Here is a 19,456-nt window from a genome sequence, read left to right as displayed (position 1 = left end):
CTCCCATAGAGAGGGGCTTCTCAGGGTGCCGTCAGCCAAACAATGTCGACTGGTGGCCCCCAGGGGGAGAGCCTTTTCTGTGGGGGCACCCACCATCTGGAACGAGCTCCCCCCAGAGATACAGAAGATTCCGGATCTGCGCACTTTCCGCCGTGCCCTCAAAACATTCCTGTTTCAGCAGGCCGGCCTGGCCTAACTTTCCCTTTATATTGCTTTTTGATTTTATTTTAAACTGGGATGTCTTGAATTATCTAGGACCAGAATGTTTAGTATATTTTAATTGGTTTTTTATTATTAACGTTTGTATTACATGTATTTTTATCGTTCGCTGTTCACCGCCCTGAGTCCCTTAGGAATAGGGCGGTATATAAATTTAATAAATAAAAAATAAATAAAATAAATACGTGCGAGGGGAACCTTTACCTTTTTTATAAGGTATATGATCTATATAGCATCTGACAACAATTTGATTTTAGTGCTCAGTTTATTGTATAAGACTATCTGTATTAGCCAGCTCCAAAACACAAAATGTACAAGGCTTTCTGTTCATGAAGTATTTATTACGATTCAACTCAGCTCTTTAACAATATAAGCCTGTGCATTTAAACAATTGTGCTATTTTAGATCAATGCAGCTTAATTCTTGCTGTCTGTGGCATACATTTACTGTTTGTGGATGTCTGTGGGTTTTTGTTGTTTTTTGGAATCATAGCCTAATCTCAATAATCCAAGATCTGTAAAAGAATTTTGCTGCCATTCTGATTTGGAAATTCTTGGTTTTTTGTGTGTGCCCATCCTGTATGGACAGCTAGAATCAACTAGTCTCATCCTTGCAAGAGGTAAGAGGGGCATGAATCAGAATGGAGGCTCCCATACTCTGGAATATACTTCCCCAAGAAAAGTCCTGGCACCACCATACACTATCTGCCATTTTAGAAGACATTTTTTCAACAGGCTTTGGCACCTAACACCTATCTTTTTCTTTTGGTCCGTATTTGTTTAATGTTGAGTTAATTTACTGTGCATGTTTTGGTGACTATTTTTAGATGTGTAATTCATGCTCCTTCAAAAATTGCTACTGAACTGAATTTTAAAGTGATGGAAGTAGAAAATAATCAAATGCATGAGTACTTGAATTGTGTGATTTAAATGTAATGAAGTTTAGTGTCCTTTGTCACAGCTCCTTTTCTCTTTCAAACTACAGTCTCTATTATAACACTTTTCTCCTCAAAAGTTGAGCATTCCATCTTAAAGAAACATAAAAACAACATCCAACATTGTGCAAATGTACTTTCACTTGGGTAACAGAATTCCTCTACTTTTCTCTGCAATTCTGTGAGCCCTCCAAAATCTGCCCTGGAATATCTCAATTGTACAACATTGAGTGGGTTTTGAGGACTGCAGAGGGAATAAACTTTCATATATTACGGAAAGAAACCCTGAATTAGCTTTGCTTCCTGGCTATAGCTATTTATATTGCATTGGTTTTTTTAAGCATCAGAAACTTTTGTATACTTTTATTAAAGTTGATAAGAAATGGTTGCTCATTTTGTTGCATTTTAAAATAGCAATCAGAAATTTAAAACATGTTGTATGTTAGCTTTGTTTAAAATCTGCTTTCTTCAGCCTCCACTTCTTTGCAAAATTTATAAATTAAGTGCATAAAACATGAATAGCGCTTGTAACATATATCTGGGTAAGAAACCTGTCATGGATTTTATTTCAAGCAAAATTATGCGATCCATCAACATAGAGTCCACAATGTGAACAGACATAAAATTCAGAGCCTGCAAACATCTGGCTTAAAGTATTTTTGGCTGAAAAAGACGTATACAAAAATCAATATATTTGGGGAAATGATGCATACAAGATGTGTAAAAAGTTATGTTAGGGAAAGTTGTATACAAAAATGTTTTCAGTTTTAAAAAAACAATTTGCAAAATGGTACAGAACTCTGAAGAGATGATTTTTGTATATTTGTTAGACTGACATGGACAAGATACAAAAAGATTCTTACCCATGTGACAAAGTTAGATTTATCTACTTCATAAAATCTGAATTCCATACAGAGATGCCAAACTTTTCTCTTTAAACTAAACATTTTAATTAAAAAAAATACAAAATCTTTTTTTCGAAAGCAGAAATATTTGATCTTCTCTTAGAATGAAGAAATTAAAAGTTGCTGTTCCCATCTCCCGCTCCATTTTGCATGCTGACACTTGTATATGAAAACTTACAGAAATGTTTATTTCAGTGAAAAACATCAGATATTGACAAAGCTTCTATTAATTAATGATGTAATGATACTAGCTTCCATTCCCTGGAGATCTTTGTTCATATGGTCTGCAGATAATGTTTCTGAGGAGGGGAATTGTCTTTCTACATGGAGTTGAAATGTGCTACAACAAATTCAGCTATGTTTTGCTGGTTCCTTCCAGAGCTAATTATTATTTCATCGATTAATCTAGTATTTTTATGTCATCATCACAGTGCAAACAGATCCAGGAAAACCCCAAATTTCTGATCTAGGAATAGCTGCAAATGTTATGGTCCGTATAAAGAATTAAAACCACTTTATATATTTAGAAGTGACAACAACTGCCACATATATATATTTTAAAAAAATACAATGGCAACACTCTTTCTCCTTTAATCCCCTTCTGCTTTCTTGAAAATCAACTGTAGAAAGTTGGGAAATCGTAGAGATTGCAGTGGGAAATAGTCTTTCCTTCTTCTTCGCTCACCCGGTTCTCTTTCTTGGATCAAAGAGATCTCGTGGAAGGGAAGATTTTCTTTATTATTATTTGGATCTAATCTCATATCTTTTATGCTAATGAGTTGGGAAACTGCCCTTTGGTGTTACTTTAAACATTATTGAAATGTTATATATTTGGGAACATCCTCAGAACAGAATATATTTTTCTACCCAAGGTGATGTTAGCTGTACTACATAATTGCTATTTGGACAAGTCAGTAGTAGAAATAGGTAGGATGTTCCCATCAATGCAGGATATTTAAGTGCAAATGCTCCAGTGATGATTTTACTTGTTTGGACCAGGTTTTGGACTACCCCTATATCAAAATATTCTGGGCTGTTCACTTTATTACATTGCTTCCTAACTTTGCACTAATGTAGAACTAGGGTGAAATTCTTCTATTGCTCTCCCTTCCTATCATTTTTGCAAAAATAAAAGATACTTTCAAATACAGTACTTCCATCATTCTGGATGTCTAACAAAGGGAGAGGGAAAAATTCACAGTCAATTATATATAATCTTAGTTTATAATAGATTCTAATTTTCAATAACATCTGTCCCATTTTCAAAAAGGCTAATGTTCCTGATTCTCTTGTGCAATTCCAGTCACTAAAAGAAGGTTACAGGCCATAAACTGTACACTCAGTACATTACTGATCTGTCCAGTATATACTCCAACTAGCTCACTGGAAGAGCCATCTACAGGAGCATTGCAGTAAGTGTTTCGAATATCCCAAACGCGAACAGAGTTGTCCATTGATGCAGAAGCAATCAAACTACTATCCGGACTAAAAGTAAGGCTGGTGATATTATCTGTATGCCCCCGTAGTTCTTTGTAAAGTGTTCCAGATGCCAAGTCCCACAATTTTAAGCGCTGGTCTTCACCTGCTGAGGCCAAGTACTTACCATTGGGAGAAAAGGCAAGGGACAGGACAGGACCTCGGTGACCTGTAAACAGACGTACTGTGTTTCCTTGCTGGGTGCTCCAGAGCCGCACTGTTTTGTCTGTAGATCCTGTTGCCAAGTAGTTAGAATTTGGATGAAACTTGATGCAGTCGACATCTGCTAAATGGCCCGCGTATATCCGTAGGGGATACGTCCGATCAAATGACCAGAGTCTTGCTGTACGGTCATGAGAAGCACTAGCAAAGTACAAGCTGCAAGGGCTGATGTCCAGGTCCCACACTGGATAAGCATGTCCTTGGTACAAGACAGTGTTTGTAAAACATCCAAGATCCCAGTATCTGATGGTTGTATCTTCAGAGCATGACAGCAATCCTGAACTGTCTGACAAAAAACTTGTGCTATACACTGGTCCAGAGTGCCCTCTTAATAACTTCATTTCAGTTCCTATATCATCATCATCTTCAGCCTGTAAAAAGAATAAAGAAGTTTCTTCAGACAAACTTTCTCTAAGCTTTGTTTTCTCAATGTTCTTATCAAAGCAATAATAGCATTTTTACCAATTACAACTAACAGAAATAAATAGGCTGTCAGTGAAACCCTCCCAAGTGCTGGTAAAAAATGGTCTTCTTGAGAGTCCTTTTCAAAGACCAACTTGGCTGCCAAATCCTATACTAACTAAAGTTTGTGGATCATATATAAAAGCAGCCATGTGAAGAGAAATCAAGCTTGGATATTTTCAGCTTGTATACCAATATCCAATATTTTCAGCTTGTATACCAATTTTAATCTAAGAAAGAGCATAGAGAATGCATCTGTTTCTACTGAATCTCTTTCTGGGAGAATATAGGCCCATCAAATTTTAGTTTTAAATGGAAGCTATAAAACTATAGTTTTAAATGGAAGCTTTATGGTTTTATAAAACTATAGCTTCCATGGAATTAATACCTCATTCAGAGACTAATCAATCCAGTATCATTGCCTTCAACTACCACTAATAGCAAGCAGGCATTTACATGAATCATTTCATTACCCAATGTTTTTATAGAGAAGTAGATCTGGGTGTCAACAATATACTGATTAAACCCAGCTTCAAATCCTTGATGGCCTCTCTACCAGTTTCATGCAGATGTTGAGAAGCACTGAAAATGATATGGAGTCCCAAGGGACCCCATATAGTAGCTGTCATTTCAAAGAGCAACTGTCTCTTAAGAAGTACGATCTGAAATGTACCTGAGGGATGGAAACAGGCACTGCTATTTCTATTATATTCTATATTTCTATATCTGATCCATGGCTGGAATATTAAAACTGCTGTCAGGTCAAAAAGAATTCTGTACATATCTTACTAAACCATAACAACTTGTTGTGCAGATATACACCAACAGCCAGAGGAACTAAGATGCTTTGCATCTTCTGCAAATATATTATTTGGATTATGTTAACATCTGGATGTATAATAACATGTAACTGGGTCTTGCTTGCATTATTTCTTTTTACAGACAGAAAACTCTATGGTGCAAAATTCTGTACCATTGTATGGTGGTACAACTGTATGGTGTATGTTGCAAAATTCTGTACCATTGTTTTTAAGGAAAAAATAATAAAATATACAAATCTTGTGCTATAATCAGAAGACTGAGAGACCCTTCCTTACTTTTGCCATCACCCTCAATTCTATTAAAAATTGATAAAATTATATATAGCATATTTATACTGTAAATCAGGGGTCCCCAACCTGTGTGCCATGGCCCACTTGTGGGCCAAGAGATTTACAACCAGGCCATGGAAATGGGCAGCGAGCACATGCATGCACATCTCACTTGCAGGAGCAGCGAGCGTTCCACTTAAGCAAGCAGCAGGCTTGTGTGCACACTGCTCACACAAATGGAACTGCACACATGCGCGTTTGCCAGCCACTCACACAGAACCATCCCCTCTTCCCCCGCCGGTCCAGAAAGCCAGAAATGTTGGGAGAACTCTGCTGTAACTGAAATAATTTATTTGATCATTGACCAATCTGCTCTAGGCATTAGTTGCACAAGACTACTTTATGAGTTATTTTAGGCAATTGCAACACTGCTGCGTTTAGGCAGTTATGCCACATACAGTAGAGGTAGAAATAATAGCTAGATTAATCATGCATCTTATTGAATTCTGTCTCAAAATCGCCCTGAACATACAGTTCATGAGTTCTTACAGGGGTACATGCGACCTATAAGTAACTTTCCTTCTAATGAGCAAATCTAGAGATTATAACTGAAAGCACTTTCTGAGTCTCCCTTTCTGACTCAAATATTATAACTCATCTCGATTTGTGCCTTTGAAAAGTTGAGGTGTATTACCATAAATGCAAATGAAGAATGAAATTGCCACCATAAGGAGTCATAATTGGCTAATGAAGTGTGCAATTTAATAAGGACAAGTATTTGATCAGTTCTACTATTATCAGAGGTGGGAAAATGGGCAGTTTTAACTTAAATCTTTTCCCAGGCAAACTATTGTTGGCTCCCTATCATTTCTCACTGTCCAGCCTACCCATGTGACTAATAGGTAGAAGGAAAGCATCAGTGCGAGGCAGATTTTGCTTTTGGTTTGGTTTGTGAGAACGTGACAATTTTGAAAATCTTTCACATAAAGCATTTCAACATAAGCGTAATACATTCTACCCATGATTCAATAAAAAAAACAAAACAGGATAACAAGATGCTCTGGACCTCTTCATCCAAGATATCACACGCCAAGTGGATTCGGGAAACATCTACTGAGTGAGGCTCAGATTTCAGCTTCTTGGGCCGTAAGCTCCACAGCTTTACACAGGAATTGTCAAAACCAGCAGCCAGCAGCTTGCTATTTGGCGAGATCGCTGCTGTATTCAGCAACTGCTCAGTATTATAGAATGCATAGAAACATATGGTAGTAAGGGATGGTGGCCCATCTTTGACTCTTTTAATGCTATCTTGCAGGAGGTCCAAGGCTGCTTCATTCTGCAGGATGGAAGCAGGCATATCAGTAGGTTCCAGGCCATTGCTCTCACTACGTGACGAGCCACCACTAGCATAGAGCTGGTAGTCCACTCTCTTGGTGGGTTGCACATCTAGATGAATATGCAAGGATAGGACTTTGCAGAGAGCACTGTTATTATCACTCTGGAGGTAGCGGAGGAGGAAGTTGTAGCTCTCTTCCTGAAGGCGGATCACGTATTTATTGTCCAGAAATGCCCGGAGCTTGAAATTGGACAGGATGTCTTGAATTGTTAATGTAGTTTGTAACTGTTCAATGATGTCTTTCTGGCTGGCATTCTGTAAAAACATCCCATGGAAGCGACTGTAGAAACTGTCCACTGTGCTCTTTAGGCCATTTTGGACCATGTTGAGATGGAGGTAGACAAAGAGAGGGTACAGGAGAGGCATCACTTCCTGGCTATGCTGGGAATCTGAATCTAAACATCGAAGAGAAAGAAATGTCATTTTTCCTCACTGCTCACTGAGCAGATATTAAGAGTGAAAATTAAGCAAGCCATCTCCCACCCTATTTACAGATAGCCTTTTGATTACATTTGTTAAAAACAAATCAGGGAATACTCAACATTACTTTTTGTTCATTAAGAAATACAGGTTAATTCTAAAACTTACATAGGAACATTATTTGTGGCAGAATTAGGGCTGGGCAGACAAGTAGCCATTTACACTCTGGCCCTTTAAAATAATTGCTCTGGTAACAAAATGCCATTCTGTCTATGGAACTCCAATCAGACAAGGTACTCAGCTTCTTTACTTTATTCTGGCATCTTTGATAGAGAATAACATGCCATCAGAGCAGAGATAAGAGTTAGAAATGGAAATTGCAGGGACTAACATTCCAATGGCTTTTGAGAAATCACAGTCTTGCCCTAATGACTAAAGGTTGGTTTAGAGTTGCCTGCAACTGCCTGTAGCCATTACCACATATCTAGATAGCAAAGGGGTTGATGGGTAAGTGTAGGTTGCAAATGGCTGCAGACGGGCCCAACACAAACACCTCCCCATTCAAGCAGAGATGTGTGTCCTGCATGCTGATTGGTTGATCTGACTTGTTCTGTGCCATTGTTGTTTTGATTATTCCCTACCCAGAATGTTAACATTTGCAAATGCATGAATACAACAGCTATGCAACTGTCTACAAAGGACGAAAGCATGCATGCAGTGCTGGAGAAATCTGCTTGACCCTTAAATCTGGCATACAACATCAGGAACCTTTCACTTAACAAATCTATGGCTCCAATCTGGATTTTACCCACCTGTCAGAAAGTTGCGCAACTTCCCAAACTGTACTTCATATTGTTGGGGCTCTGCTAAGCAGGGTGCAGCAGAAATCACATTTGTACAACCCGATTCAGATTGTACTAAAAAAAATAAACAAAAATGAAGACAATTGGCTTTCGAAGGCATTGAATGCTGCAATGTAACTTTCTGCTTTTTTATATTGAAACACGTAACTTCTGCATTATTAAAACAATCTAGTAAACATCAGTTTCCATTATTTTTAGAGGACAAATGGAAAGGGTACCAATCAGGCTGAAAATAATCCACAATGCTTGGTATACTACTTGTCTCTATATAAAGTTTACAAATAAGTTAAGATTGTTAAGATAATGGCCTATATTTCTATTTATCCAGTTTAGTTTTTTTCATGATAAAGAATGAATTTACATGTAACTAAACTAAACATGCCACAAAAACATATAAAAAAAAACTTCAGTATTTAGCATAGCTTGTTATCAGGGATTACTATCACAGAAAATTGATGACACATGATATCTCAGAATCCATTATTTCTTTCAGCTAGGTCCATTCCTAAATTAAGTGGAGATTATTCAATAATCAAATAATCCACTATCATTTTTAGATGTCCATCTAAATGTCCACCATAAATCCGAAGAACTGCACTTGTATAATTTTACCTTGAGGGTATAACTATCTATACAATCTAGAATCCTAACTAAGCTTGGGAATCACTAACTGTGTGAATTTATCTTTCACAATTTTAAAAAGAACATGGGTGAAAGGAATGAAGGAAGGAGACCTTCCCCATCCTCTGAAAGTCCACTGAGGCATTTCTATACGATGTACTGTAGCATGAGAATAGATGCAAAAATGAGGGATTTCAGGCAATGACAGAGACTCTGGTATCAGAGCTCCTGCTTTCAAAATATATCTTTGATTTTTAGGAAGCCTATCTCCTTCAGCGAATCCTCTACACCTTCGGGACAAGCAAAGAACTGAGGGGGTCAGATGGCCATAAAATAATTTTTCCTTCCTAAGCATTGGTTTGGATTCGCCTCATTGAGATTATTACTCCACCAACATAATTTTCTAGATTACCGGTATGTCTACAAATAACCCCTCAGGATGGCTAGATGTGTGACTCAGCATCATTACAGATTCTGCTTATAGTGGAACCTCTACAATTAATTTCCTGTCAAGCTGGAAACCTAAATTTCACTGTTAGCATCCCATAAAAATCCCATCAGAAGAAATATAGAAGCAACTTTTGCAGTTAAGTTGGCTAATAGTTCTCAAAAATGGGAAAAAGACACTTTAGGAATATATTTTAATCAGCTTGTGCTATGCAAATCCTACATCATTTAAATTCTATTAATTTAATTCGGGTCTTGCATTCATTTTCTGTGGATTCATACAAGTTATACAAAAATAATGACCTCTGAATATATGGCTAAGGTTATTTAACATGTATTCCAGCATTACTGCAAACAAGAATGATCAGTGTATACACCTGTTTTCCTGTGAAGCTGCTTTTACTGTTTTTTATACACACGCATTTATATACACTAATAATGCCTCCAACATATACATGGAAAAAAACACATAAAATGTTTGCATACATATGCTCTCCTCTAATGTAACCTGAAAAGGTAGATCAACATAGATTTCAAGGAAAAGGCTAATTCATGCTTATATAAGTATGGTCCCTGGTATTCCCCCAATCATAACTTCAAGTTGCACACTTTATTACTATTTGTTTTAAAATGCAGTTATTTCATATAGAACTGTCCAAAAATGACATAACATCCTTAAATTATTTAGATTAATTTAACATATCCATAGAACCCGTAATTACCACACCAAGATTTTAAGTATGCTATGAACTCATAAGTTTAGAACATATTAACCACTTCTAAACCACACAACCTCCCATAATTTTATTTCACTTATGAAATAAATGTTCCAATTCAGTGATTAATTCAACTAATTAACTAAATCAATAAAAGCGCAGTTTATCTCAATATATCAAGATATACAATAATTTAAAGATGCAGTTCCCAAATGAATCACTTTCAAACATTCAGCAATAGCAGTTATTAACTAGATGTTTCATTATATTTTCTTATTTCAAAATCTCTAGTAAGTTTTCTTTGCAAATATTAACTGATTAATTAAAGAACCAGTTTAGTCTAGTGGTTAAGGCTGGAAAGCAGAATACCGTGAGTACTAGTCCCACCTTTTAGCCATAAAAAAGGTTTAGCAGGTTTGGGTTAGTTATTCTCTCTTAGGTCTGACTCAACCAACCTCATAGGATTGTTGTTGAAAGGAAAAATAAGAGGAATATATTCACCACCTTGAGTTATTTGTAAAAATAATTAAGATGGAATACAACAAATAAAAATAATTGTTACAATTAATTATGAATTTTTAATTATTATATTTATAATCAGTTATGAAAATATGTATAAATAAATAATTTCAACTACATACTTTCTTACACGGACATTTGCAGAGAATATCAAATAAGTCAAGAGTGCAGTTGTGACCATGCAATAAAAATCCCACTCCTTAAGTGCACTGCTTATGCAATGCATGTAAAAAAGAATGGGATTTTGATCATGCATTCACAGCTACCATTTTGACTTTTCTGAGTCCCCCTCCACTTAAATGCTGCTGACTTGGATTCATTATGTTCAGTCTCATAGTAAATGCCTAGACATTCTGTAGTACTATAAAAATAAGTTCACTGTTTCTTTCTTGCCTACCTGTTAGATTAGCTGCCATTTCTTCAGCCGTGTGACATAAGCGCAGCCCTTGTTTCAAGGGACCTTCTGAGTCTACATACTGCCTGCGCTTGACATAGCAGGAAACAGCCATCTGAATCTGTTCGGTGCGTACACGTTTCATGACCTTCAAGGAAAGAGACGCAGAATTCTAATTCCAAGGAAACAGTATAACCACAAATTTTATGTAGCATTTTCCTAAGACATAAATTATTATAAACTGCAAGCCACTGCAATGTTTCAATCCGAGAGAACTCATACAATATTGGAAGGTAGTGTTTAGATTTCAGCATTTTGAGATGGACAATGACAATGAAATACTTTTATGATTATTTAAAATAAAACCTTAACAAAATGTTGAGCAAGGATTTTGTCAATGAAAACTTCATATTGTCACTGGCCTAATTTACACATCACATAAAACAGTGCTTTAAACCAGTCTATTGATCAAATAAACCCATAATTGCTGTGTTCACCAGCTATCTAACTTTTTAGATTTCATGGCACCCATCAAATATTAAATTGCTTGGAAATCTTTATTTGCAAATTATTTTTCAACACTATACAAGCTGGAAGTGACTATATTTACTTCCCATTGAGTCTTATTAGTGTCAAAATGGATTAAATAAGTTGTGAGTTATTAAATCAAAATACTTTTCCCACTTACCAGGAATGGATAATGCAGCCAGAATAATCCACATCATCACTGATTAATTTACATAAACGAGAGTGGTGGATTAGTTTCTTAGTTTCACTGTATTTTAGCGGGCCTTTTCAGACTGCCTTCTCCTATCGACAGCCTCCCACCGGCCAAGAGGGGCTCCTCAGGGTGCCGTCGGCCAAACAATGTCGACTGGCGTCACCCAGGGGGAGAGCCTTCTTTGTGGGGGCACCAGCCCTCTGGAATGAGCTGCCCCTAGATGTGCATATGATCTCCGATTTGCACACTTTTCGCTACGCTCTGAAGACCCTCTTGTTTCAAGAAGCCGGGCTGGCCTAACATGAATATGAATTTTAATGGGTGTATGTTAGTTTTTTAATTTGTGGGCCAAATTTTTGTATATTTGATTTTAATGGTTTTTAAATTTTGTAAATTTTATGTGTTTTAATATGGCTGTACACTGCCCTGAGTCTTTCGGGAGAAGGGCGGTATAGAAATCTAATAAAAGTAAAAGTAAAAGTAAAGTAAAGTATTATTGATGTTGAATATTCCAGGTGATATCACAAGTGGGGGAATGTGTAGCTTTTCATAACTTACCATGCAGGCTGAATTGTTGCCTCCCTTCCTAATGGTTCAGTTTGGAAATGGTATTTTTCCTCTCCATCAATCAGAGACATGTCTCCCTAAATACTACTCCTGACAGGACCAACACTTTTGGGTTGTCAAGTGTCTCTGTACAATAAGCAACAATATTTTGCACCATAGGATAGAATTAAATTTACTGCTAATCTCTACTGTGGCTATTTTGTCTAAGGTCCATGCCGGCTTCTATTTGCTTATCTCCACCGATAACTCAGCATCAAAGAAAGCAAAAGATGGAGCAGAACTCAATACCCGGCGGCCAAATATAAAGTCCACTTATTCAAAAGTTTCAGGAACTGTGGCTTCATGCTCCCAACGTAACAAGGCAAGATGCACAGACCATCCTCCCGTTTCTATGCCTTTTCCGCCACATCCGTCCCCGGGGAAAGCACTTGCAAAAAAAAGGAACCCCAAACAAACACGGGGGAGAGGAAGACAAGAAAAGGGGGATAAAAAAAGATGATCGGGGGTCCATGCACGATCGGGAGGACCACCCCCACTCTCCAGTTCTTCCTGCCGCTCAGGCAGCTGCACCGGCGGGAAGAAGGGAAAACCGAAGACAGACAGAGCCCGATTTTACCCAGGGAGGGCCCGAGAGCGCTTCCGCGCGCCACGCGCAGCTCGCCTTGCCTCGACTCTCTTCCACCCGCCCGAGCAAAGGAGCAGCTCCGCGGGGAAGAAATATACTCACTGGAGCATTGCAGGCATGGAAGTCCGGGGAGAGAGAGAGAGAGAGAGGCGCGCGATCGGCGGCGAACGTGGGTGATTCCTAATGCAGGCACGCGACAAGAATTCCCGGGTTCGCGCCGTCAGTCACTGCGCCCAGCCGCGCGAGACGACTCCGCCGCGGTTGCTGCTGGCGTTGCGGAGATCGCGGACTCCGGCGGCGGCGCGAGCAGTTTTTCCACCCGGGGGAACCTTCTGCAAACTAAACTGGCTCGGACGTCCCGCGTTGCAAGCCCCGGCGGCGTTAGTAGCTTCGATGACTGTCGCGGCTGAAAACCGCCGCTCCATGACTGACGGAACTGACTCGGAGAAACCAGAGGGGGGAGGGGGAAGGGAGGGGGGGGGGAAAGAAGGAGAAGAGGGAGGAGGAGGAGGAGGGGGGAGGTGGGCCGAGAGAAAGGCGATTGCGCAGGCGCGGCCTTCTAACCAATGGGAAGGCGCTCCTTCTTTTCGACGCTCAGCTAGGAAGGCCTGCCCGGTTCCTTTCATCCGGATAATTAGGTGACAGAGGAGGACACGAGGAGGTTCCGGAAGGAGGAGCACGTGCGGGGAGCATCTGGGAAGCTCGTGGGAAGAGGAGGCGCCCAGGGGAAACGGTGCAAAAAAAAAATGTCACTAGAGTAGCCTTGTAGCCTCTGTTGCATTACGGTCCTCCGCAGTTCTCGCTAACGCGACTTGTGCCTAAGCCATAGGTGAAATTCTGGAAGTGAAGCCCAGTTAATTCTCTTTATTTCAGTCCTCAACCCAGCAAGGGACTCTTGGAAGCTGCTGTTATTCGGCAGGGCGGCGAGTTTCGGAAGGCAGCTAGAAACCGATCTCGTGTGTGTGCGAGGCTTGATTTGTAAGCGGCTCTCCTTGGATGTGAGTTTGCAAAACTTCGTAACCACGGGAAAGCACTCTTTTTTTCTTGTGTTAGGAGGCGAGCTTTCCTGGAAGTTTATATAGATTGCTCCAGTGGTGAAATCCAAATTCTTTTACTACCGGTTCTGTGGGCGTGGCTTGGTGGGCGTGGCAGGGGAAGGATACTGCAAAATTCCCATTCCCTCCCCACTCCAGGGGAAGGGTACTGCAAAATCTCCATTCCCACCCCATCCAGGGGAAGGATCCTGCAAAATCCCCATCCCACTCCAGTGGAAGGATCCTGCAAAATCTCCATTCCCACTCCACTCCAGGGGAAGGATACTGCAAAATCCCCACCCCACTCCAGGGGAAGGATACTGCAAAATCCCCATCCCCACCCCAGTCTGGGACCAGCCAGAGGTGATATTTGCTGGTTTTCCGAACTACTCAACATTTCTGCTACCGGTTCTTTGAACTGCTCAAAATTTCCACTACCAGTTCTCCAGAACCTGTCAGAACCTGCTGGATTTCACCCCAGACTGATCTGAATTTACTGCTTCTTAATTTGTTTGGGGTCACATGATGGCAAGGCATGGGTCCTTAGCAAGGGGCAGATGCTAGATATAACAGAGTGACAGAATTGGAAGCCTTGGAGGTCTTCTAGTCCAACCCCCTGCTCAAGCCGGAAACCCTATTACGGTTTCAGACAAATGGTTGTCCAATCTTTTCTTTAAAACCTCCAGTGTTGGAACACCCACAACTTCTGGAGGCAGGTCGTTCCACTGATTAATATATATTTTAATGATATATTTTGTAATATATGTAATATATTATAGATATTTTGAACTGCAGCTTTCTGTGCTGCCAGAGGGAATTCTGACAAATGTAGCCAAATGTTGCTGCAAATCATGCAAAGTTAGGTTGGATAAAAATTATAGTTTAAAACATAGAGGGCACAAGTATGCCTGCTGATTGTATATTCTCATGGGGCCATGATGGCGAACGTATGGCACATGTGCCCAAAGTGGCATGCGGAGTCATGTCACCTGGCACGCGCGGCATCACCCGTTCCTCTTCCTGGTTTTTGGTGTGCATGTGTGTGTGATGAACAGTTGGCCTTTGTGCGTGTGGCAGTGCCGGAAACTGGAACAGCTGGTCTTCTGTTTTCCTGTGTGATCATACGCACCGGTCAGCTGATTGTCGCACGCACATGTGCACCAGAAACCAGGAAGACTAGCTGGCCGGTGCGGATGATTACACAGTATAACGGAAGATCAGCTCTTCCAGTTTCCGGCACTGCCGCACGCCGGAAACTAGAAGTTCATTTTTGGGCACGCACATGCACCCTGGGCAGCTCCTCTTCCAGATTGCGACCCAGACAAGTGTGCGCATGAGCACAAAGCGCACGAGTGCACTCCCTTTTCAGCACTCGGTGCCGAAAAGGTTCGCCATCACTGTCATGGTGCATTGTGGCATTTGAAAACCTGATGTTAGCATTGGAATTGAATGATACTGGGGTGGGATTGTGGTTGCTGTATGGGAACTACTGGCAGAGTGCTTCCTATATGTGTTTCCTATGTTAATTTGGAAATGAGAGGCCATTTTGGTAGACCCATAATAAGTTCTTTCTATGTCTGGGGGGAAGACAGGATAGTAAATCTATAATAAAGTCTATAATAAGTAAGCAGTCAGCAAATCGGTAGTAAGAATCTGATTAGTTAATGTGCATATACAAACTTTAATAGTAAACAGAGGTTTGGCAATGAGAGAGATGAGACACTTTATTGATTTGAACAGTTTTTATTGAAACAGTCATATCCCCATACTTGCATGGTCTGTCCAGGAAAATGAATATAGCATTTATCTTTACTTTAAAGAATTAGTACCTTTTCCTGGGTGCTACAAACCCTTTGCGGACAGTGCATTTGAAGTGCTACATATGTGTCTAATCTCTATGCACAGTGTCCTTGAGGACCTTGCTGCTATAAGGATAGGAAAAGATAGGAGAAGGCTGTCATAGAATGAAGTTATAATCTTAACATGGCTTACTATGCTTAGGTGCACTTGGTTAGCTAGTTCATTTTCTAAACAATGCCAGTGTGTCCTTTTCGCTCTCTGATATTCTCTGAACCTATTTTCCAATGTACCAGAAGGCCAGATAAGAAATAAAAGATGGAAACTAATCAAAGAGAGAAGCAACCTAAAACTAAGGAGAAATTTCCCAACACGACAATTAAGCAGTGGAACAGCTTGTCTTCAGAAGATGTGGGTGCTTCATCACTGGATGCTTTTAAGAGACAGGACATCTACTTATCTGAAATGGTATAGGGAGTAATGGTGAACCTTTTCGGCACCGAGTGCTCAAACCAGAACATGCGTGCATTTATGCATGCTGGAGCACCGGAAATCCGAATACCAGCTGGCCAGTGCGCATGCATGCGCCGGAAACCAGAAAAGCAGCTGGCGACGGTGTGCGTGCCCACAGAGAGGGCCTGCCATAGGTTTGCCATCATGGGTATAGGGTCTGCTGCTTGAACAGGAGGTTGGACTAGAAGACCTTCAAGGCCCTTTCCAATTCTATTATTCTGTTTCTGTATCGGATGTCTGTTGGCATCTTAACAACAGGGGTGGGCAACTATGGTGCCTTTACGATCTGTGAACTTTAGCTCCCAGAATGGCTGCCTCAGGATTTCTGGGAATTGAAGTCCAGATGTAAAGGGGCCATAGTGGCCCAACCTTGGTGTACAGCTTGATTCTAATCAGGAAAGAACAGATCCTTCAAAACATTGTTTATTCTGCTAAAATGTTTATGAAAGGAAATCTAGGCATCTCTTATTATGAGATTATATTTTCTTTCAGCGGATGCTCTCTTTTTATTTCCCAAGTACCCAAAAAAGGAATTGAAAGTCCCCCAGTGGTGTTAGAATAACCCTTCAAAGTTGATTAGTATTTGCAACCAGCAAGGGTCACATGATCACCATTTGCAACTTCCCAGCTGGCTTCTGACGTAAAGTCAATGGGGAAGCCTTGCCTAATGACCGCATGATTCACTTAACCACTGTGGCAAAAAGATTGTAAAATTGGGCATGACTCACTTAACAACCACCGTGCTTAGGAATGAAAATTCTGTTCACAATTGTGGTTATAAGTTGAGGATTACCTGTACCATCAAGGAATTCTTAGCAGGAATGAGAACTGAATGATAGAACTCCCCTTTTTCAACCTGGATCAACTGTATTGCAGACTGGAACATATATGTAGCAGTTTGAAGGAGCTGTCATGAGAATTTGGTTAGAAACATAATTAATATTCAGCTTTAAATAATTTTCAGGTGCTCCTTCCATGGCTGCAATTTACTCTGGTATTCATCTGAAGCTGAAAAGCTCAAAGACATCTTGGGAGGACAAACTCAAGTTGGCTCGGTTTGCATGGATTTCTCATCAGTGCTTTCTTCCAAACAAAGAACAAGTAATGTATTTCATTAGATCTTTTCCCTTAAATGCTGTTTTTATGTTAGGAAGTCTTGAACCTTCTCGGCACTCTTTCTTCAACCAAAAGTGAACTTAGTTATTCAAAACTTCTTATCACTTATTTTTTCCAAGTTTAAATGAAAATGGCTGAGAATAATTCATTATTTTCCAGGTTGGTTGTTAATCTAGAAAAATCTAAGAAATGTCCCAACCAACTATCACAGAGAGTAATTGATCGGCAGGCAGACTACTTATAAAATCTACTCTTTTGCAAAATGGTTTAGAATGTAAGTGTGGATGTCACTTACACAGTTATATGCTAGTAGGTCTTATTTATGTTTCTCTTTGTCATGTAAAATTAAATGTATTCTGCCATCCCACTGAAGTTCCTAATCTTTCCATCCCTATGAAAATGTAGCCTTAGTATATTTTTGGAAGGGACACATCATCCATCCCTGGACATTCAATACACATAGAATCCAAATTTTATGTTTAAATAATATTTTATGGGAGTTTTGGAAATTGGGAGATGTCTCTTTGAATGTGAGGAAAAGAAAAGAAAAAGTGTTTCCAGATATAGTCCTACAGGTAAAGGCAGCTTTAGTTGCAAGCTGTATAACAGATATGCAAGTTGGTGAGGGGGTTATTAATAAGGAAGTAGAATGAATCTCTATATTTTGATATTGTCACCTTTTTAATCACAATACTGGAAGCCTGCCTCTTATACACAAGTATTGAGTTGCCCTTCCATGTCCCCCATTAGTGAAACAGATCTGCTTATTTTTAGGAATCACATTATTTGCGTCAAACTGCTTTGTGTTGCAACTGTCCCTATCCTATCTAAAATAATCATTGTTAATACGTGTGCATGGGTATTTTGGGGGACACAGGTCTTACTTGACTGGGTAAGTCATAGCTTGATTTCCTGCTACAATAAGAAACTTGAATTGCCAGATGAGATAATTGAGAAGCTTTGGATTTACCTGGACAGCATCATTCACAGCAAAAAGCTGCAGAATCTCTTCAAGGATGGAAAAACAGTAACCCTGCGCTATACAATTGCACAGGTATGTTTATAAATAAACAAACTTTTACATAGATCCATCTTCCTCTGGAAATAGTGCCTGGATTGCTTTGAGATCTTGCTGACTATCTGCTGAACCTTTTCTCTTTACATCACAACACCTGCTGCAAATTTTTCTGCAACTCTCCCATAATAATCTGATACCCCCTCAAAGTTGTATTTCTTTATGAACAGCTTTTCCTAGTTTAGCTGTCTCCAATTGTGTTTTGGTTGCAACTCAAAGAATTCAAGCAAGGGAATTCTTTGTTTGCTCTTACAACACATCTGGAAGATGCCAGCTTGGCCAATAATAATATGATCCAGCAGTCATTTATAAACATTTATAAGCGGGTATGTATGTTTAGCACATAGAAACATATTGGTATTGGCAGGAATATTGTTTGATACCAGTATGTTCATAGAGAAGTGCAGATTGGCAAACTAGCCAATAGCTGGACATTTTAACTTAGTATCACTATTGTACATTGTAGATATAGATAGGGTGGGTTTTTTAAAAAAAAATACATATCTTCATGAGATAGAATTGTGAATGAGAATTTAGAACAATACATTATGCTTTAAAATGTTCATACTAAATGCCATGTCTTCCCAGTCAAAGAATATTGATTGTTACACTTGATCATCTTACATGTTATTCAAGAACAAAATCCCATTGATAGTTGTGAAGTTTTAACAGAGCAAAACGTTTTTGTCTTCCAAGGATAGATGTTTTTGTTTTTTGGTGAGAAAATATGAGAGACGAAGAGAAGCAGATAGAGGATTCAGTTGGTGTGAAATCAGGAAGTACAACCTCAGTATGGGGTGGGGGGTAAAGAAAGGAAATGCTCCAAAGACTGCCTAGGAACTTTTAAGATTTCAAGATTATATTTTTACCTGAATGTCTATGGAGATTCTCAGTCATTACAGGTCACGGTTTTCCCGAAGATGGTTTTTCAAAAGGCAACTGGACTTTCTTAGTTTTTGCTTGAAGACATTTTGCTTCTCATTCAAGAAGCATCTTCAATTCTGAATGAATGGTGGAGAATGGAAGGATTTATATTCCTTGCAGTCATGTGGTCATTAGCACTCTTTCTAAGAGTCGTTGAGGCCACTTGGAGGTTTATTTGTGCCCTCAGGGTCACCTATATTTTTTACTTCTGAGTTGTATTAAATATGCTTCTCTGAATTCTGGTGTAGTTCTTTCTTCTTAGGTGCCACTGCCAACTATGTGGGGCTTTACAATAAGAAATGCTTCTTTGGAGTGAAAATCCACTAAGACACACATTGCTTTAAAATCAGATTGTGCTAGTATAATATTTTTTTTTTTACTAAGTCATTGCCTGATTTG

General features: G+C 39.4%; 2 protein-coding genes across 4 annotated transcripts in view; one reads left to right on the top strand and one right to left on the bottom strand.

The window, feature by feature from the left end:
* Window positions 1-1,692: 1,692 nt before the first annotated feature.
* TAF5L (TATA-box binding protein associated factor 5 like) lies at window positions 1,693-13,159 on the bottom strand. The gene is made up of 5 exons (XM_034428365.2): window positions 12,701-13,159; window positions 10,689-10,833; window positions 7,938-8,042; window positions 6,376-7,100; window positions 1,693-4,127 (listed from the first exon to the last, which is right to left on the bottom strand). The coding sequence occupies exons 2-5, from the start codon at window positions 10,828-10,830 to the stop codon at window positions 3,330-3,332; spliced, it is 1,770 nt and encodes a 589-aa protein (XP_034284256.1). The 5' UTR covers window positions 10,831-10,833; window positions 12,701-13,159; the 3' UTR covers window positions 1,693-3,329.
* Window positions 12,876-19,456, top strand: part of URB2 (URB2 ribosome biogenesis homolog) — a 26,583-nt gene continuing 20,002 nt past the window's right edge. Inside the window, exons 1-4 of one of the 3 annotated variants that reach the window (XM_034428364.2) lie at window positions 12,876-12,978; window positions 13,472-13,596; window positions 16,907-17,043; window positions 17,936-18,112. In XM_034428364.2, coding sequence (XP_034284255.2) covers window positions 16,918-17,043; window positions 17,936-18,112 — 303 coding nt within the window. In that variant the 5' untranslated portion in view covers window positions 12,876-12,978; window positions 13,472-13,596; window positions 16,907-16,917. Of the gene's footprint in view, window positions 12,979-13,181; window positions 13,597-16,906; window positions 17,044-17,935; window positions 18,113-19,456 lie in introns of those variants that run through there. The other 2 variants (XM_087882944.1, XM_034428363.2) reach the window with 2 other exon arrangements.

Source organism: Pantherophis guttatus, chromosome 1, assembly GCF_059756535.1.
Source record: "Pantherophis guttatus breed Tessera chromosome 1, ASM5975653v1, whole genome shotgun sequence".
Classification (NCBI taxonomy): domain Eukaryota; kingdom Metazoa; phylum Chordata; class Lepidosauria; order Squamata; family Colubridae; genus Pantherophis; species Pantherophis guttatus.
The sequence above is the reverse complement of the archived record's forward strand: the minus strand, read 5'-3'. Positions and strand labels throughout refer to the sequence as shown.